The sequence below is a fragment of the Gymnogyps californianus genome, chromosome 1, assembly GCF_018139145.2.
Source record: "Gymnogyps californianus isolate 813 chromosome 1, ASM1813914v2, whole genome shotgun sequence".
NCBI lineage: Eukaryota > Metazoa > Chordata > Aves > Accipitriformes > Cathartidae > Gymnogyps > Gymnogyps californianus.
The window spans coordinates 19653147-19674649 of NC_059471.1; the positions used below are offsets into that span (position 1 = coordinate 19653147).

At 44.6% G+C, this 21503-nt stretch overlaps 1 protein-coding gene across 1 annotated transcript; it reads left to right on the plus strand.

The window, feature by feature from the left end:
* The first annotated feature begins 11506 nt into the window (after nucleotides 1-11506).
* On the plus strand, nucleotides 11507-21503 carry IL17D (interleukin 17D). Its single transcript, XM_050914332.1, has 3 exons — nucleotides 11507-11521; nucleotides 11653-11951; nucleotides 21188-21503. Exons 1-3 carry the CDS (start codon nucleotides 11507-11509, stop codon nucleotides 21501-21503), a joined length of 630 nt encoding a protein of 209 aa, XP_050770289.1.

Here is a 21503-nt window from a genome sequence, read left to right on the forward strand (position 1 = left end):
TCTGCAAGTGGTCAGAAATACTTCTTTAATGGCACAGTTGTAGGAATGTGATCTTGTGGGTTTTATGGTACAGTTAATGAACTGCTTTACATGTAACGTGTTTCCCATGATACTGGTGCAGCACTCAGTCTAGGACTGCACCAGCTTCCGCTTGGTGGTATAAGCAGGGCCCATTCAGTGTGGTCTATGGCACATCCTGAAGAGCTCACCAAAGAAAAAAGACACGGTAAGCCCTGGGGCACGATCCTTCTAGAGGATGGAGAAGAGTCTGAAAAGGAAGTGGATGCCACCTGTCTTATTTCTGCGAGTCTCTCCTGTGCTGCAGTTCTCTCTTAGCAGCAGGACAGAAAGGAAAAAAAGATGACCTCTGCTGCAGGTCGGGACAGAAAGGGAAAGAATGGATGGCTTATGTGGCTAAAGAGCTTGGATATCACACTGCGACGCTAACATGACAAGCCAGAGCAGTCTTTGGCTTTTTGACTGTTCAGCTCAGCTGAGGAGACCTTCCGTGTCTTTTAGAATGAGAAACACAGAAATGTGTTGCTGCTTTTGTCTCTGGTGAATCCCCAGTTTCACTGCAGACTTTACCATTTTATTTTTTTCCACTCCTTTACAGTAGCCCAAAGATGGTGCACGCCTGTCAACACAGAGTCCATGTGCTGTTGTCAGCTGGGTATATTCTGGGTCCGTTGTAGAGCCGACAGGAACTTGCTGTTTCTGGCACTGGGCAGCCCTGACCTCTCTTCACTGAGGCCACCCCTGCAGCCCCACCACTACCAAAACCTTGGCACTGACACCCAATACAACAGTGTATATTTTTAATATTTTCAATGAAATGTCAGTCAGAAAGACAAAGGAGGGGAGATGGAAAGGCAATCGAGCTGAACAATTCTCGGAGAAGGACTCAGGCAGATGACTTAACCTTACAGTCACACTTGAGACCCAGCTTTCTCTTGCCTGTTCATAAGTGCTGCCCTATCTATTGCTCTGGTCATGGGATGACATATTCCTGGATATCATAGTAGTTCTTTTCTGTCAGGCTTACAGTCTTGGAAGACCTGGACCTCCGGGATGCAACGTGCCAGGCAGGAGGGAGCATTTTCAGCTACAGACTGCAGTGGAATGAGGTATCTGACTAATCAGAGTGGGAGAAAGTATTTGGGAGCATGGCAAGGGAGCATAGATAAACCTGTGAAATAGTGCAAAGGAGAAGACAGGCAAGATACTGTCATGGTCTTCTAACACAAAAACATTTGAGTAGAGCATCTAATCAAACATTGCAATTGCATAGATATGTCTATGCTAAAGTGATATGAATTGCTACTAATTTGGGATATGGTTCATGGCTTAGTCCATAGAAACACTGCTATGGACATCAGAGAGATTTTGATCAGCAGCAGTTTCTTGGTTCAGTTTGCCCAGATGCCTAACTGTGTGTTATGTAAAATTCTGTGTTTTACAAACAGAATTGCACTTTTGTTCCACTCTTCACAAACTCACAGGAACTTCTGGAACATGTTGTTTCCTATAGCATGAGGATCTGATTATATAATGGTCTGGGTTATGATGTATTTGCATGTTATTTTGCAAGCACCGTTGAGCTTCTCGTGAACTGACAGAAAGCCATGTGAACCAGCTCCAACACTGGAATAGTAAGTCCTGCTGACAGTCAAAATGATTTAGCCCAGGTTCATCTCCTTCAAAACCATGTTAGCTATGGCTACGTCTCTACTAGAACTGCAATATTGCCAGGGCAGGCCCAGAGCAGAGGAGCTGATGTGTAACCATCCATACTGTAAGACCAGTAGCACGCTCCCCGGTACAGTTTTGGCCCGTGACTATTAGCAGCCTCCCAGACAATTCCCTTGCGTGACCCAAAGGTTAGCCTGGGCCAGGAACCATTCTTCATAAGCAGCTTCAGTGCAGCCTCCTTCTTCTGCTGTGTGAGACGTTCTGTGTGAGGGAACACAAGATGTGACATCCCAGCTGGACTCAAGGCTGGAGAGTGATCCCTGATGGAGACTAATATGACTGGAATCTGTTCAGGAGAAAGAAGCTGTGTGCATGTCCAAAGTGCTATGTCAGCATGTTGTTGGAAGGCCTCAGGCTATTGGTAGGTGAACACACCTGCATGATTCAGGCAGCTCAGGTCTTGAAGGAAGCGCGGCCATGCCAGCGGGGTGCTGAGTCTAAAATAATTTCCTGGGTTATACGTGATTATTGTGCTATGTTGATGTGATGACCCTGCCCCCGTCCTGGAGGTAGCTTGGTTGGCATTTAGCTCAGGTGCAATGTGAGTGGTGTTCCCTGCTGCCACATAGGATGCCCTCAGTCCTGCGACAGGTCTCAGGAGTGGAAACACTGCATGAGCTAAATCATTCTACCTTCATCCCAGAAATTCAAGCAGAAACATTTAGTCAGATTTGGTTGTGCAAAACAGACTCCATCTCCAGAAGCCACACTGCAGGTATGCGCTTCCAGCACCACTTAAGCCCTGATTTTGTGTTTGTCATTCTGGAATTAGTAGATCATTTAAAATTCCTGAATAAAGTTTTGGCAAATGCAATAGGACTGCTATTGTATTAGTTTATTTATTTTTTTTATCTTAGGAGGGCAGCAGTATTAAACCTAGGAAAATGCTAATCCTCTTGAGGAACTGACTTGTGAGCTATTTTAGGTTGTATTATCATGAAAAATGTGTTGGTCACAATATTAAACAATCCTCAGTTGACCTCTCAGACCTGACATATTCTGTAAGTCTTCTTCAGGATGTGCTGGATTCAGTTAGATACAAAGTTACCTTTCTCTTTACATGTATGAAAAATGTCTCTTTGTACAGTAGGCTCTCTGGTAATGACCCTGTGAGTCACTGTCATTTTACAGAACATACAGAAATTCAGTTTCCTTGGATAAAGGTGGAAAGTAATCACAGCAATTCTATCCTTTGAGACAGACATTTGTCTTCCTGATTCTCTCTAGAATCTTCTATGTCTATTACTGCTTCAAAAGTGGACGGGGAAAAAAATCATTTGAGAATAGCCTCTTAGAGCATAGGCTGTGGACACTCCAGTTGGTTACCCTGGTGATGAGCATCTTGGGAGCATAAATAGCCAAATATAAATGATTACCTGGGCAGTATTTTATTTATTTCTAAACAAGTCCAACTCCACAACATCAAAGCATTCTTATTCACATATTTCATGTTTCACCCTGAACATCCTTCACTACAGACGGCATAACTCATTACTTTTAAAATAAAGCTATTCTAGAGTAACATGGTAATTGAAAGCTGTACAAAGACAGGATAAATAGTTCTGCAAGTCTTATGATGAAGGGCTGTTTCTCTTCTTGGTTCCTTTGCAAGTGTAGTATAAGACTAAGAAATTAGTCTAATTTGCTAAGCTTTCACTGTTCTTGACTTCAAAGGCACGGATGCTCAGCTTTTCAACAGAAAGGCTATTTTTAACCTGTTTGTTCCTCAGTTTCCACCTTTGCAAAATGAAGGCCATTAAGGATTCTCCACTTTGCATGTTTTGCAAAGCTAAATTGCCTAACAACTGTAAAATATGCTGAGATCCTGCTGTAGAAGATGCTACACCATGGAAGCTGCAAAGTTGTATTACAATGCTTACAAATGCAGGGAAGAGGGAATGGGAACAGAATCAGCAGTTTGGGTGACAGGTTATCTGCAAACAGAATGTGAGAGAGAAGGACGTCTTTGGGGAGTAATTTAATTCTGTCTGAAGATTTATACCTGCTGGTGATGCCAGCTGAATGTTTGTTCCGTACAACAATATGAGTTGTTCAACTTGAAGATCTGTATGATGATTTTTAAATGTTTTTCACATCATTATTTCAGATAGAGATGGGATCTCATTAATGTACACGCTGCTGTAGCAGGATGGGAATGAGCATTTGGAATATGCCAGTTTAGGGCAATCATATCATTGCTGTGACAAGCACATTACTGTGGCATCATTAATAATGCTTGTCACAATAATGTGCTTTATTTATGTGTGAACCAGTATCTGGAACTGGCTGTCACGCCAGGGCTGCTATGGAAGACAATTCCAACCAAGAGAAAGTCCTGACAAGGTTGCTTGTCGGTCATTGTGTCTGTGTTGTCCCAAAAATCAGGATTCTTTTACCCGGTGTGCAAAAAAGCTGATTAACACACACAGTCGAGATATTTGTTTTTTTCATGTCTGCGCAGAGGTGGGTGGTAGGTGGTAACTCCACAAAGCTAGCACACCCGGTTAACACACGGTGGACATTTTATACTGTTTGACCATTCATTATCAGGACAATACTGTTTACACGTAATCTTTCAAGATTCTTATTGGTCCCAGTAGTCTTCGGTTTCATTTAAAGGCACAGAGTTTCCTTTTTCTACCACGCATGTTCAGAGAGGAAGGTGCTTCTGTGAGTAAGGGGCTTCTAGGTTCATGGGTGTGATTCTAAGTATACTAATGAGACAGTTAATTTAAAGGGTAACTTAACTCCACAATACTGCTGAGTCTGTTTCAAAATTATCTAATGTTGATTAACTACTGTCTTTTTGCATCCTCCTTCAAGATGCACCAGAGATATCGGCCTTCAGAACATCCTGAAGTGATCAGCCATCCTTTTGTAACCCTCTATATACATACAAGATAAGATTACTTTATGTGTGACAGCTTACGTATTGCATCTGGGAAGGGCTACATCCTTACACGTACTGGCAGGTTTTCATGATCATGCTAATGGTTCTGAAACAACTTTCCGAATTATCTTAATGGTCTGATGATAACGCATTTGAATAGGATTTTTTCTCCTGCTATGACATATTTTTCTCCACCTGTTAGAAACAATGTAAGACTGAAGATACAAACCTTGTGTGTTTTTCATACATTTCAGTGTTTGACATTGCATGAAATGCTCTCTGATGGAATCACGTGCAGAAAATGTTTCTTCTTATTAATATGAACTCACTAAAAATGTCTGCCTTATTCTTGCACAGCTCAGTTTTCTTTTGAACATCCTGACTTTTCTATAGCAGGGATTTGCAGAACTGAACTTCTTATTAACTATCTGGCATTGATCACTATGGTGATAATCTCAGGAGAGAGGCAGCTGCCACTCCCAAGTACAAATGTTGCATGACAACGCCCAGAAAGAGCATTTAGAATATTATGTAAAAGTGAAATAAATACTTTTTCTACTACTCAGTAGTTTTCCTTCTGTCTCTCCTATCAGTGGCAAATTTCTCTTCCTCTTCCTCTCAAACTTTTCCCCTTTGTTTTGGTTAAAAAGAGATAATGTACGGTGAATAAAGGAGGATAAGAAATAGTAAGGCACATCATGAAGCTCGCCAGAATCCAATAAAATAGAATGTGAAGATTGGATCACATTAGAATTCATAGATTAAATGATTGCATAGAAGGAGGTGAACTGTTATCTTCATTTGTAATACATTCTGGGCCAGGAAAGTGGAAAGTTTACAGTAATATATTGTTGAAACACTAAAAGGCAACACCAGAAGCTTGGGAGACTATTGAGAAGAACACTTATGAACCATAAAAAGTAGCTGTCATTTTTTGCCAGCAGGTACAAAAGTGCCTACAATGTATTAGAAAACAGAAGTCCAGGAATTTTCTAAGGATGCAGAACATTGTAATAAAAATGTTTATATTGGTATGAATGGTAAGGAAATGTGAACACATGGGTGCAAAATACCAGCAGGAGGAGGGCTATAAAAACAGCATGTGTTGCTGACATCTACAGTAGCAGGTCATCAAGATCCTAGTACACATCTACCTTCAGTTTCTCAGGACAATCAGACCTGAAGCAGAGACATTGACCAATTCCTGATGACTCACAGAGGTGGGACAGGATCAAGAGATTAATCACTGTCAGCTCCTGATGGGTACAATGAGACTCATCCAAAAGTGGCACCCTCCTAAGAATAACCCAGTAAGTGTAGGGAATACGCTTGAAAATGGGTGCCCCTTGTCCTCCATGTCATTGCAAGCCATCCTGGACAGACTCCCTGGGTGCAGGTGTCAGTGCCTGACTGCTCGGTGCACTACCTACACGCATCTTGGTGTTTGTATGTATGAAAGTGTGTTAGGGGCTGAAATCAGTTGCATTTTAACATAAATTAGTATTTCCTTTCTATGAGATAGCCCATTGAGCTATGTTGTTGCTACAGTGCTGTGACATATTTCTGCAGTCATTACATTTTCAGGATTTACTAAAAGATAGGAATTCTACAATAAGTGATTCGATATCCATTCATATAATTGTGAGATGAAATGCTCTATTTAGCAAAATAAAGGATCATCTGTAGTGGTAAAGTACAGAAGAAAACCAGCATTTCTGGGAGTGGGTTCATCCCATTCTGACACAGTTCTGAAATAGCTCGGATGATCGCAACCACCAGAGCACAGAATCAAGTCTCTCGTGGTATCTGTCAGCAACAGTTTACAACCAAACTTATAAGTCTAAATGTAGGAATGCAGTTAAAATGCCTAAACATATTTATGTAGACCCGTATCTCAGACTCCCCAAGACATCCACATAGAGGTGCCATGTATGACACAAGATCTATGGGAGGTCTCTGAAGTGGCCTCTGGGGATCAGGCCAGATACCCTAGGGTATCTGAAATGCACTGGAGACCCAGCATTAAGCACTTGAATTATTCTGTGCACAGAGTGTTCACCTCCTAATAGATAAATATCCAGTGGCATTTGGGATGTCGTGGGGTGTCCGAGACCACCCCCAGGCAGAGCAGAGCAGATCAGCACGGTGCCGCGTTTATGCCAGCCCTGCCCCACCTGGTGTAGCAGCTACAGGCCAGGTGAAGCTCCTCACACTACTCAAAGTGACACTGCGGAGCCTGTTTCCAGACGACTGAATCCTGCCCTGTGTGACCAGGTGTGAGCTAACTGTCCATCGATGGAGCCAGTGGACTTCTAGGCATTACAATTAAGCATTTAGTGCAAATTGAGATGCCCTAGCGTATCCCACATGGCTGATCCCAGGTCCAGCATCCTATCTGCCAGTTTCCTGCATGCTCACAGGATATTAGACTTTAAGACAGCCGAAGAGGTACTAGATAAGTATGTTAAACACCTGAATTGCTCCCTAGTGTTAAGACACCACCTTTCTCTGTCTGCACCCTCATGCTGAGCTCCACCTCCTTCCATCTGGTCCTGACAGCAAGGAGGTGGCCAGGAGGTGGTGGGGTGGGATGGGACGGGGTGGTGAGGGGCTGCAAGGTGACCGCAGCCCTGGGCAAGAGGCTGTCCCCACACAGATCAGAGTGACAGCGGGCTCTCCATGTTGGCCGTTCTCCCCAGGGGCCTGAGTTATGAGGTTTGTCCATCCCACTGTGTTTGAGCAAGGCAGAAGAGCAACAGCCCTTCTTCCCCAGACAGTTGAGTGCTGGGCCTTCCGTCACCCCTGGCACCCCCAGTGATGTGGTGGCCGTGTCACAGCGAGCAGAACGTTGGTGGTGGCCATGTCACAGGGGGTTGGTGACATAGCCACCCAGGACAGGTATAAAAAGGGCTGCATGGTGAGCCGGCCCAGACTGGAGGTAGGCGGGTGAGCGTGGGCTGAGGTGAAAGGGCAGGGAGGAGGGCAGGGAAGGGAGGGCTGCTGCCCTTCCAAGAGCTGGGCCCAGGCAGGGAGGCTGTTGCCCGTGGTGCGACAGATGGTGGCTGTTCCTCCTCTGTCTTTTAGAACTGGAAGCTCACCCAAGGACACGATCAGACTATGGCGCACTCCTGTCCTCAGCCACTCAGCCAGAGAGATTTGTTACTTTCTACAAGGACAATGACATAAAGATAAGGAATCAAAAATGACATCAAATCCTGGCACCAACCCCAATGATGTAGTGGCCATGTCATGGTGGGCAGCAGGCTGGCAGTGGCCCATGTCACTGTGGGGTTGGTGACACTGCCAGCCCAGGATGGGTGTCTCCTGGCTGCCTGGGGGATGTGGGACTGGCAGCCTTGGCCTGAGGCTGGGAGAGCTCCAGGCAGGGAGGCGGGGGTTGCCCATGGTGATGGAGGGTGGCTGCTCTGGTTGTTGATATTACTCTGTCTTTTACAGCTGCAGTCCACACTGCAGCAGAGTCTCACAGGCAGCTGGAAGCTCCCCACAGCCATGGATGAGGAGAGCTCTGCACCACCCACCCTCTCTGTGTGAAACTTCTCTCAAAATAAAGTTTTCTGATTCATGAACCCATTGGCTGGTTTCTGTTTGTGTGGTCTTTTGGGGGAAACTTGTCCATATATATGTACAGAAATCTCTCTCTATAAATCTGTATATTATACAGGAACTGTTCCTGACATAAAGGAAGTGGGGAGCCAATCAGAGGGTGCTCTGAGATCTGTGGGTATGATGGTTTCAAAACATGACACCTGTCTGATCACAGTTGGAAACAGTATGAAACACATGGGGTTATGACATGATCAACAATGGCAATCTCCATGTATGCAGTGGGCAAGGGCTTCCTGTTGTCACGTACTTCTGGGAAAGCTGTAAGGGGTGGCTGGTCCTGCCAGCCAGCCACAGGCCAGGATGAAAACATGGGGGCTATGAGACTGTCAGAAATGGCGACTACCTGCCATAAAATGGCATCTGAAACAACATGGTGGCCGCTGTGCATGTTGTGGGAGGGGACTTCCCGCTCTGAGGCCCTTCTAGGGCCGACAGGAAGAGGTGGCTGGTGTCAAGAAATGGCTGTGAGTCAATTACAGAGCACAGGAAAACGAGTGGGTCATGTTTTACAAAATGGCGGCTTGGTGCCATTACAAAGAGCAAAGAGTCATGTCCTTTGGCCAGCGGGATGAGGCAGGACGCAGTCTGTGGGCTCCATATGGACCTCACCACTGGGTCAGCTGTTGTCAAGGGCACGGGCGGGATGTTCTGTGTTCTGTCGCTGGGAATTTTCACCTGAGGCCATCGAAGGAAAACATCTCACTGCCTTGTCTGTTCTCTCTTAGAAAACAGCCATGAGCCATGGAATTCCCTATAGAGTCACATAAAGGTGCATATGGCTGCTATTCTGAATTTATTGATTGAAATACTATCATATATTGCACCAAACCCAGGACAGACTTTTTATTACTAAAACTTTTTTTCCAATATTCATTATATAGATATCTTAAACCCCCTCAAATTCTGAGAAAATTATGAATCAAAGTCAATGACAATGATACTGGTACCTTAGTAATATCTTAGTAACTTCTCAAAGTCATGGAAGAACCTAAGTTTTGCCAAAGTGTCTAAGTGAATTTTTTATGATTCAGATGTCTCTGGGGTAGACTATGCCATGAGAGCCGACATAGCACTCTTTCAGTTCCCATGTAATGGAATCTCATTTGCTGCCCTTCTGTGATTCTTATTATTTGAATCAATGAGATGATCGCTCATCAGACAACACGATACAACTAATGTACAGAATTAGAATATCGCCTAGATATCGCCTGAGACTCAAAGCCTTAAACTCACTGGCAATTTAATGTCTGTGCCGTTGTTTCCTCTCCTTCTGCTCTGATTTTTTGAGGCAGACCTCTCCCAGAAATGTCAATGCATATAAAGGAAGTGCATAAAAGTCACATTTTGCAAAGCCAGGTGTGACATCCTCATGCTACTCAGAAAGTGTTGAGAAAAGATACTGGTTTATCATAGGAAGAGTAAAATAAAAAGATCTGTCATGATAAATATTAGTCATGTTGCCACATACCACTCGAAGGTGTTGAAGTAACACAAGGCCAGGCGCAGCATAGAGCTCAGGGGCTTAGACTGGGCAAAATGGCCAGCTGCCTTGCCCCAGTCTGTCACCTGAGGATACGACAGCAAAGGAGAGTTTTGAATTCAGTCTGAAACAATGTCCTTCCTCATAGTCAAAACCCGATTCAAATCCCATACCGTTCAAGGTTAAGATACCACTCATGAGTGATACTGACCTGTGACGCGTAAGTGTCGTGGCCAAACCAGCACAGTAAGGTACCAAAACCACTAAAAATCACAGTTAGACTCTAACTTTTAGTTAGACGTTTCAGAAACCATGAAATCAAGTCACTTTATCACATGAATGCCAGGTCATTCTGTTTCAATTCCAGCCTGGTCTGTGAAGCTGATGTCTTGTATTTCTGTGGTACCAAGCTGGGGTTTCACAGTCCTTGTATGACTTAGGAACCTATTTTCCCTTATTCCTGATTAGTATTTTCATATTTAACTATCCTTATACTAAATGCCTCAATAGATGTGCAGGGCTTAATCATAGCACACCAAATATTTTATTCAAATGATAAATTCTAAAGGTTGTTTTTAGTGCAAACCATTTCAGAGGACCACATCTTTTATGACCCAGAGTACTACAGATGCTTATTTTTGTGAGTTGTGCCAAAGACTCTGAATATATTGCATTATGTGTCTGTTAAAAGTACCAGTAAACCAGCACAGAATGGACGGAGAAGTCATTAGAGGTGAGGCTCACCTCAATCTCATTTAGATATGTACGACGCAAGTTTCTCACCTTCTGAAGTAGGCTTCCTTTTTAGTCAGCAGAGAGTGACATCGTAGCGGGTGTCTGCTGTAGGCCACCTCCGCAGGAAGAATGGGTGGATGAGGCCTTCTACAGACAGGTCAAAGCAGCCTCATGTTCGCCACCCCCAGCCTTCACGCGGGACTTCCACCACCCCAGTGTCTGCTGGAGAAACAACACAGCAGGGCTGTTTCTGGAGGAACAAGCCAGAGGTGCTACCCGGAGCTGGGCATGTCGGAGATCCCAAACCCCTACAAGGGACAGTGCCAATTGCTCCAAAGTGACTGAAAGAGTCCGGAATGCAGCAATCCCCTCCTCAGCTGCAGTTACATAGGCAGGGTTGTGCTATTTTCAGCTGTAAATCCCCACATTTTTTCTCATCAGCCTTGACACTTTGGCTCCGACTGGGCCAAAACCATCTTGGCTCTGCCTCAATCTCGTGCCCTGGCCCGGTGGGTCCCACTCGAGGCTCAGGGGCCCACCGGGCGTGAGGAGAGCCCGGCTCATCTCCATGCCACGGATGTCGTGGAAGGGAAGCGCTCGGCTCCTGACAGAGCAGAGGAGGGCACGGGGCGCGTCCGCAGCCAGCGAGGGACCCCGACACCCCCCCAGGCCTGCAGGGAGAGCCGGGCGGGTCACTGCGGGGGGTTGCTGCGGCCGGGCCCCGGGGCAGGACAGCGGCTGGTGGCGGACCGAGCCCGTCCGTGCCTGCGGGGCTGTCCCCGGTGGCCGGGGGCAGCGGGGCAGGATGGCGGGGCCGTGCCGAGTGCAGGACCGGCCAGCTCCCGGCGCTGAGCGCTCGCCTCCTCCGTGAGCGCCTAAAATGTTCCTGGCATGCGAGGCCAGGGGAGATGCAGTGAGGAGCGGGGCACTTTTCCAACAGCTCCTCCGCCGAGAGAGCCAGTGGCACGGCGCGGCTCCGCAGCCCGCCGCTCTCCTCGGCTTCCTCGAGCAGCCCGACCGCCATGCAGCGACGCAGGGTAAGGGGCTGCGGGCCGGGGCAGGGCGGCCCGGGGGGAGCGCCCCGAACCCCGGGCCGGGGGCTCCGGGGCGCGGCGGGTGTAGGGGGGCGCGCCCGGTCCCAAACCCGCTGACGGCGCCGTCGTTGCAGGTGCGGGCGGCGCTGGCGGCGCTGCTGTGCGCGGCGCTACTCCCGCTCCGCCCGGAGGCCGTCAAGGCGCCCAAGCGGCCGGCGCGGACCCGGACCTGCGGCGAGCGGCCCGAGGAGCTGCTGGAGCAGCTGTACGGGCGGCTGGCGGCGGGCATGCTCAGCGCCTTCCACCACACCCTGCAGCCCGAGCCGCCGGGCCGCCAGCACAACGCCAGCTGCCCGGCCGGGGGCCGGCCGGCCGGCGACAAGAGGTTCCGGCTCCCCGTCAACCTGCGCAGCGCCTCGCCGTGGGCCTACAGGTGACTCCGGGGCACCGGGGGGGAAAGGGGGGTTCCGGCCGCGTCAAGGGGCGAAGCGGTGCCAGGGTCCCGGCGGGCTGAAGAGAGCCGGTTCCCCGGTGTGGGACCACCTGTGCCACGCCTGCCCGGGGGTTTCGCCGCCTTTCCTCAGGAGTGCCCTGAGGCTGGTTCGGGAGGCGCCGGTCCTGAGGGATGACTGCTGCACCGAGCAGCAGCCTGACGGAAAGGTGTTAAAGTAGACGTCTAAATAGGCAGATACAAGGTAAATATGTAAAAACAACTTGTGTGAGGAATATGTCTGATGGGCAGAAAGAGAAATGAAAAATGAATGAGGTGGAGCAAGCTGAGATGGAGCTCACACACACCCCCACACCCGGGAGCACAGACCACCCCTCAAAAAGTCACTCCGTCAAATTGTCATATGTGAAGTTCACTCAGAGGACCCTCAGCAAAGGACCATCAGCAAGAAAGCCCCTCCTGACTCTGTAGCAGCCCCAAAGGGGCTCAGATGCTTTCCCTGAGATGTGACTCCAGACACTATGCTGGTTTCTAAAATATATCAGAGTACAGTGTGTGTTCTTGTTACGTAGCAGAGCCATATCTTCACTTACCCCGCTACAGACACGCCCAAGGGCTTGCTGTCCAGTTTGCTGTAGGAGCGTAGGCAAGGAATGAGTACTGCAATTTTCTACATCTGTGTTTTCAACCTACGCTTTGCAAACCCCTCTCCCCTGAGGTGGAACAGGGGCTGACAGACTATTTTTAAGGGGGTATAAAAATAACTAAGTAAAGTAAATCTGTTGTTAGGCTGATTAATACACAAAACAAGGGTCTGCACTTCTGTAGGGAGCTCTGGAAAAACTTGGAAACCCGTGATCTAGAACACGAAACCCAGTGTGTGATCACATTCTCACTATCAAGTCTTCCCATAGTTCTGTCTGAATAAGACTGACAGAATTGGGTTCTGTGTTTTCAGCTTTCTGTAAAGACTGCAGACAACAGGAAGCTAAAACATGCACAAACTTAAAAGGAACTGACTTTCTTGCTACTTTCTCTACATTATCCTTCGTATATACCTTGATGCAGTTACTGTGTATTCAGCAAACTTAAATATCTCCTTGTTAGTGATCTCCAATAAACATTTATTTTGTGGCATGGTTTTTGCCCACTTTTAGTTTAAGAAGTAATCCTACTGAGAGAAAAATGGTTTATTTGCTCAATAAGCCTTTCATAAAGTATTTTTAGAAATAGTATTTTTAGTAATACATTTTCAGTAAGCAGACTGAGGATTTTTTAAGCTACCTAAGCGTGCAAAAAGCAAGTATGATGAATGGAACACCTACCATTAGGCTCAGGTATTTTTTATGTTGGTTTTACCAAATATTACTGCTATCAGAAAATTGTTCTTCTGGTCTGAAAACAGTGCCTTCCATGCACACATCTCATTGGGCAGGTATTTATTTTCAGTTGGAGCTCTGTATAGGCTTACTTCTTAACAGAGAACCAGCTGCTATTTGGGGCCTGGCTTACAAAAACTTTATTAAGAAACTGTAAATCCACTGTACTTTTCATCGAAATGTTTTCAAACAGACCACTAACCATTCACATACAAGTAACTTGATGACATCTCAAAGCTAGAAATTTTTAAAGATAGTGAAAAAAAAGTATTACACTGTTAAAGGCAAAATCTAAAATTATATTTAGGGGAAAAATTGTTTCTCTAGGGTGAAGAGGCCTGAGTACACTGTCTAGTTAACAGATCTCATTTATAGTTTTTTCCCTTGATTGCATTTTTACTGCATCATTAGCGTGCAATGAGGCAGCAACAGACACTGCAAGATGTGTGATGAAAGTGTAAAATATAAAATTGCTGATTATGAACAGTAATGTGCATTTGCTATTACAACCTGCTATTTCATAGACTTTGAAGTCAGATAAAAGCATTATGAAGATCTGGTCTGATCTGTGGTGTTCACCTGGTTGTCCTGGAAGCAAGCTCCCACCCATTAGAGCTACTGCATATCTTTAAAAAGAACATGCAACTCTTCATTAAAGATTGCAAGTAACAGCACATTATGTCTTGTCAATGGTTAACCAATTGCACTTATATGATCCCAACAATTTCTTCTCCATGGCTGGGGTGTTAATCTGAAAAACTGCATGCAGCTCTCTTCTGGACTACAGAACTTTCTTGACAAGCCTACGTATACTTAATTCTTTTAATCTTTCCTCATAAATTGCTCCCCTTCACTCATTCGTTGCTGTCTGCTGAGCTGCCTCCTGAATCACCGGAGTTGTTCTAGTAGTGAATGCCCAGAAATGAATTCACTGTAGGCAGACCCCTGTTGTACACCCTGACAGGACACCCCTCAAAGCATGAATTTGACTATTTGAAACTTGCATCAAGATGCTTGCCCCATTTCAGCGTCTCACAGACATCCTGCTCTCCAACTTCTTTTCTGCCCCTAAAGAGTTACAGTGCAAATTGATTTCTGCTCTGTGCATAAAGGGTCTTTTTTCTTTTTGACCTGCATTTTAATGTCTGAGATACCTCATGCTGTTTCTCTGTCTTCATTGGTATTGCAGCAGTTCCCATTGTTACCATCTGCAGATTTCATTAACATACTGTTTATACTCCCTATTCCAGGTCATTAATAATAAAGATATTAAGTCTGGCTCTACTTACCTTCCCCTGCATATCTCCCTAGGCACCTGTTCCCAGCTGTTTAACACTGCTTCTTATAATTCTTCTGCTCACATGACACTTCACGTTCAACTGAACAACTGAAATTGTTCAACTGGAATTTTTTCATATCAGCATTTGTGAGAAAGAATCAAATATATTACTCAGAGATATGTGTATAACATTCACCCTACTGCATCGCATATATCCAACTTTGTCATTCTATTTAAGTGTGGAAAAATCAGGTTTGATTAACTCGAAGTTCAGATAATCCTTGTGTCTTTCCTTGTCTTTGTTCTGTGCTTACTATTTATTTTCTATTACTTGGTCTTTAATTTGCTTATACAAAAATCAAGACTTACATCATTTTTGGCTTGCTACAACCCAGAGATACAGGAGTTGCACATGGATTACACCACAGATCCATCTGGGCCACGATCCTGCTGCTGGCAGCAACCAACAGGTGGTATTTGAGGCAAAAGTTAGGGGAAAAATATTAGTTCATCTGCCTGATACTGAAATTCCATCCTGATGGCCACAGGAGATCAGTATATAACTCAGGGCACAAAGTTTAATCACATGAATCGCTCTTTACTCTGCAGAGCTATAAAGAGACAGCAGAGTTCCCTGAAGTCTGTTGAGTGGAGTGCAATCTTGAGCATACTGGATTTGCTCAGCATTTCAGGATGTTGGTCTAAGAATTACCCAGGTTTTTTAAAAAATAGAGCCAGCGGCAGAAGCTCTGCTGTGAAATCATCATGCCATGAAATCATCAGGCTGACTGTGTACCAGTTTGTGACAGCTATTGAGGAGTTGCTTGTCCTTTTTAGCAGCATTACATGGACAGTCAGTGAAATCCAGAAAGCCTGCTTGTACAAGGAGGTACTGTCAAGGGCCGTGGTCCTTGGCTACTACTATGGTTCACAGTTGCTTCACAAGAATTAGTGATACGGGTTGTCTTGCCACCTACGGATCCCTGCTGACAGCACAGGATGGGTGCTGCTTGTTAAAATTTACAGAAGCCATAATCATGGTGAATCTTTACCAATGCAAGCTCAGCTCCAGAGATGCACACACAAGTTGCTCATGGACAAGAGCCATTATAAAAAGGATTAATTTTAAATGCGTGCCTAAGTGTTCGCAGGGCCTGATCATAAAGCTCAGTGTAATGGTTGAAAAATCTGATCCCACTGAAGTCAACAGCGCATTTACAGGTAGTGTTGATTTGTGATTCCATTCATGGTGCTGCAGAGCACAGGTGCCATTCATTAACCAGCTGTATACATCAGCCTATTTTTCCTCTCTGTTGTCTTAAAGTTATAATAACATTCATAGCTAGTTTGTAGAATACATTCAGAGTCTTCCGCAAACACATTTCTGCACAAATTTAGCAAAAATTCTTTATGTGTATTCAAGAAGTCACTCCCGTTTCTGAATTCCCAAATCTCATGGCTTCTGTGTCTGTCTCTGGGGCCTAACCCTGCATTTACTAAGGGTTAATTTACAGAGATTTAACTTTATTGTCAGTGTTGATCTGATCATGAAATCCCATGTTAGCTAGTCCCTCTCTCAGACATTGCCCAGCTTGTTTTTTCTGCTTTTCAAAAACCAGTTTCAGTTTATAAGCATCCTTTGTTTCGTGCTCATCTACATAAAATCTTAATAAAAGTAACACAGGCAAGTCTTTTTTTACTGGTAAAAGCCAAGCTTGTCTGCAGTGCTTTTGAAAAAAGTCATACAAGAGGGCTTTCCTTTAAATAACACTCCAAAAGAACCTTATCCAAGACATTTTCCAGGATTTAACATTATCATGTGGCACAGCGTGCATATCCCAAAGATGCAGCCGAGGGAAAGAATACAAGGGGACACAGAACTGCCGTCCTTTTTATTTGAGTACATGTTTGTACAACTCTTGAGAAAATCACTGTTAGCACTGGGCTATTTTATGCAAGCACTGTACTTACTACCTGTATATAAAACAAACTAAGCATAACGTGAACAACAGAACACCTGCTATAGAGAAATATATGTCTTGCCAAGAGGGAAAAAATCCTATAAGTATCTCAGAGTGCAAAGTAAAGGGATGATGATCTGCTTATTAGATGTCTGATAATGTCCAGCTGTTAGCGTAGTGCTAACAGTGATTTTCTGAAGAGTCAGCTGTATCTGCCTGCTCCAGCACAGCATCTGACCCGCTGGATTTAGAAGCTTGGAAACTATGAGGTGATAATATTATTAAAAATACTACATATGAAAGTAGCAGTACAGGACAAGACAGAGTAAGTCTTTGCAAGAGTTTTACTTCTGACAGAAACTTGTCTCCTGAGTTTCTAGGCTTAGTACGTAAACGGCAGGAAGTGTGTTTTCCACTGGGAGCTCTCAAAGCACTCATAGGGTCGTAAGGAAAAGGAGCCTAGAACTAGTCACACTTCATTAGCAGTTCCAGTTCAGTACAAACCTGCTTCTTGTTCCAGCAGATCGAAACACAGCAGCCCGACATAGCTCACTGCTCCTGTCATTTGTAAATCAGGAGCACTGGCTAGGCAGAGTTAGCCTTACATACTAGTAACCTGAGTTCACAGGACAAGGGCAACCCTCATCAAAATGGCTGGGCTGTCTTGTTTGCAGCAGTGGCCACAGCAAATGACACAAGAATGCCGGGGACATTTGGGTGCCAGGGGAAAGTTGCACTTCTCTGGTCCTCCACCACTCTTCCCAGCTGCTTCTGTTGTGTCCACCCCAGTTGGGTGCATCTTTCACTACATACAGGAAAGAGTCAGTGGGAACTTGCAGTATGTGTTTTATACGGTTAATTAACCTGATCAAACATGTTTGCCCTGTTCTAGAAGACATAAAAACATGACTTGTAGTGCTTGGAGTAATGGAGATGCATCAAACTACAGCAGCTGAGGCTGTGGTCGTTATATGCACAGAGTGATTATGTTCAGTACATGCAAACAGAGGAAGCAGGTCACACAACTGCATTTATACGGCTAGGTTACTGGTGTTTGTTAGCGGTTCAGACCCAAATCAGTCTGGGTTGCCTGTAAAGATAAAAGTGAGGCTTTAGTTATATGGCCTTTCTTAACAGGTTTGAGCTGAAGATGCAGAACCTTGGATATGGCTCCAAAGTTTAGTGACATTTGAGTTCAGGATTTAATTTCAGGAGGCATTACTTAGAGCCTTCAGCCTTAAAGTTCTGGTCTGGATGCAAAACCACGTCTGTATTTTGGATCCATCTTTGGGTTTGGAGCCTCTCTGATTCCTTCCAATCCTCACATGATGGAGTAGAGGTATCTACATCAAACTTAGCAATATAAGAGATTTTTCTATGGAAAGTAGAAAACCACACCACACCGTCCTTCCAAAAAATCCTTATTTATACCTGACTTTTGGAGGGGGAAGTTTTTTGTAGACCATGATTCCAGTGACAGTGTTCTCTTGTTATTAGTGAAAACTCTTATGTTTGCATCCAGAAGCATGTTCATGCTTTCCAGTAACATCATAAACCAGGTGCTAGAGATAATACAGTAGAGGAAATACCAATGAGTTGACATATGGTGTGTTTAACAATCCACCACTGAAATTATTCACACTTGAGTTTGAAATGGGAATGTATCACGGTAAAAAAGCCTGTATTCCACTTTCTTCCCTTCTGCTGGCTACCAGACATTTTATTTCACATTGGTGTGAGATCCTGTAACATGAAGGTATTTCCTGGGGAAAGTAAGCAAGTATAAATGGGACAGAGAAGCTTTGCAAAAAATATCTGCGACATCACAGATGTCTGGCTATGAGAGAACTGTTCAGATTTTTCTGTGAGGAAAACAAATTCCTTAAAAGACAAAGAATCCAGACTATATGGTCATTGCAAAAAAAAAAAAAAAAAAGGTAAAGTAGTTTCTTTCCTTTTATGACAGGATAATCAAGTTTGTGTTTGGCTAAAGCTGTGATTCCAGATTTGTTTTAACCTGATAAACTGGTGATACTTCTGAAAAGGGCAGCTCCCTTCTGCCCCCATCTACAGCTGCTTGTTCACACTGGCTTGTTTGTGTAGGGCTCTATGTATGTGGCAAGACAGCTGAAGGACCAAAACCCACCTTTTGATGAAGTTACTCTTCAGTTGGATGAATTCCCTGATCAGTCCTGTGACCAGAAGAACATCAGCATCAACCCGGGGGCAGAGGCGAGAGGGAGAGCCAGGCTGCCTGTTTTGGCAAGTGCAGATTTTGTTGACTAGAAGTGACTGTGCAATCGCAGCTCGAGGCAGACTTATGCTGCCTCTTCCACAGCTGAAACCTCTTCTCATCTCAGAGACCACCTGAAAAGATAAAAGGATAACACTTTGATACCCAAGGAAGGGGTACAAACCCTCGGAAACACAATTTAGGAATCACTTTAAATGTATTGAGGTTTTCAAAATCATTTATTTTGAAACTGCTGTGGGAAGGGGGGGCATTGTATACTCAGTAGTTTGTATCATCCCATAAATAATTATATTGATGACAGGTATTTAATTTATTCATTTTTCTTATGTAGTTGCCCCACTTCATCTACTGCGTGGTGGTCCTATCCTGATACCAAGTAGAGGATGGCTTAAAACCCAGTGCAAGAATTTTTACTGGTTTTGCAGCACTTCACATCACAGTAAACATTACTGGCTTGAACATTCTCTCTGGTATCAAATCTTTGACTGTTACTCAGCTTTTTAGCCTCAGCTGCTGAAATTTCCCATCCAGACACGGGAAATGATTGATTTAGTTTGCAAGAAAAAAATGCTCCGCTTCACTATTAGGAAAACTTACCAAGTAAAGACGCGGTGAAATACTGCAGCAGAGCCTCTGGGCAGGCTGGGGATCTCCTCTGGAGGTTTTTAAGAACAGGCTGGATAAACATGGCTAAATGCATCTGAGCTTGCCTCATGGAGACATTTGGACTAGGTGACCTCGCAATGTGTCTTCATGCTCTCTGAGTGCCAGTAACAGCCTGTAGGATACTTCTGCTGTGCACCATGTGTAGGTCTAACTGTCTGCTGTGTGAAAGTAGGAGCAGGGGGCAAGGGCAGAAAAGGGTTTTCTGTTACCTGACAGGTGGGTAAGTAAGTGCTTCTCATAACATACTCGGGGTCAGCATCCTCCCAAAGGGGCGACGGGCTCTAGGGGAGGAGCACCAAGAGGCAGCTGGCGGTGCTTCTGGGCTCAACGCCTCTCCAGCCAAAGAGAGCAGTCATCCCTCTCCAGCTGGACAGTGCAACCAGGGCTAGTTTTGTAACAGCGTGAGAGCAGAAGGTGATCTGAAGGAAGCTTAAAGGTACAAAGAGGGCAGCTGGCATAGGAGTTAAACATATTAAAAAATCCTCTTTTTCTGGAGGTGCAAACATCTTTTCTAGAATAATGACACACAGTTGTAATAATGTACAAGTTACAGCTATACCCAGCAATTACTTCCAGTGTAAGCAGGAAAAGTGGGTGAAGAACAAAGGAACCCAAAAGAACAAAAATACATCACCACCACAACACGCAGCATGGCTACACGCTCCAGTACGCGTACTCCACTGTGTACTTAGTCTTTTATTTCAAAAAACAAGCAGACTTCATCAGCTTTTACTCTTTTTGCTAAAAACAATGGCTATAGGTCAGCCAGGATCTGTATGACTTGAGACCATAGTATCACATCTTTGTTTCGGCGTCCAACAACATCCAGAGAGGAATGTTGGAACTTGGACTTTGTTGGTCCAAGCTGTACTTAGGTTACAGGCTTTCCAGCTCCTGCTAATCAGGAATTTCCAGAGACAGAGCATTAATAAGCAAAAAGAAATGGTCAAACAACAAACTGTAAGACAACAAAAAAATAGAGGCTATACTCTTGAAGCTTTGGGGCAATGCTTTACTTCAAAATGGAGCAGGAGAGGGCAGAAAAAACATGAACTTTGCAGTTTATCTCAGTGTGGGCATGCAACCGTTACCCTTCTCTGGTTAGAGGAAGAGACAGTGGAGGTGAATTAGAGAGAGAAATACAGAGTTCTGCTTTCAGGAGGAAGGCACCTTTATAACCCCAAGTATACTAGGGAGCAAAAACTATTGCAGAAATAATAGTACAATTTAATTCTATTTAAATCATAACATTTTAAAACATCATGTCATAGCTTCAACAATAAAAATGTTAACAAGGATTTGTACCAATTTTTGAAGAACTCAAGGCAGATGAAAAGCTTGGAAATGCCGAAGTGTCCTTTTTAATGCTCTATTTACCCATTCAGTCCAAAATGCAAAACTTATTCTGCTTAAACCCCTGAATCTCACATTTTAGAAAGCCAGTCACTTCATACTTCCTTGTGCACTGTAGGACCTGATCAGTTCTATAAGTTGTTCATGTTTTTTCTTTACACTTTACAAATAAGGAGCCAGACAGCAACAGCTACAGCTATTTTTCCTGGCAAAGGAAAAACATTATATAAATGTTTACGGTCAAATCACATTATAGTAATGTTTTCCAGAGGAATATATCTATTTTTAGAGATACTAATGAATCTTTATTATTTGTTTCTCTATAGAATTTCGTATGATCCCACAAGATATCCTAAATACATTCCTGAAGCATACTGTCTGTGCAAAGGCTGCCTCATGGGGATCTTTGGTGAGGAGAATTTTCACTTCCGCAGCACCCCTGTGTACATGCCAGCAGTCATCCTCCGTCGCACGTCGTCATGTGCTGGGGGCCGTTACGTCTACACAGAAGATTATGTCACTATCCCAGTGGGCTGCACTTGTGTACCTGAGCAAGAAAAAGAGGCCGAAAGCGTAAATTCCAGCATAGATAAGCAAGAAATGAAGTTGCTGGTAAGCCAGAACAAGCCGTCATCAGAATGA

What these genes read in the sequence shown, in the direction of transcription:
- IL17D (XM_050914332.1), top strand. An exon ending in GCCTCGCCGTGGGCCTACAG is followed by an intron (nt 11,952 to 21,187) that starts GTGACTCCGGGG and finishes GTTTCTCTATAG; the next exon opens with AATTTCGTATGATCCCACAA.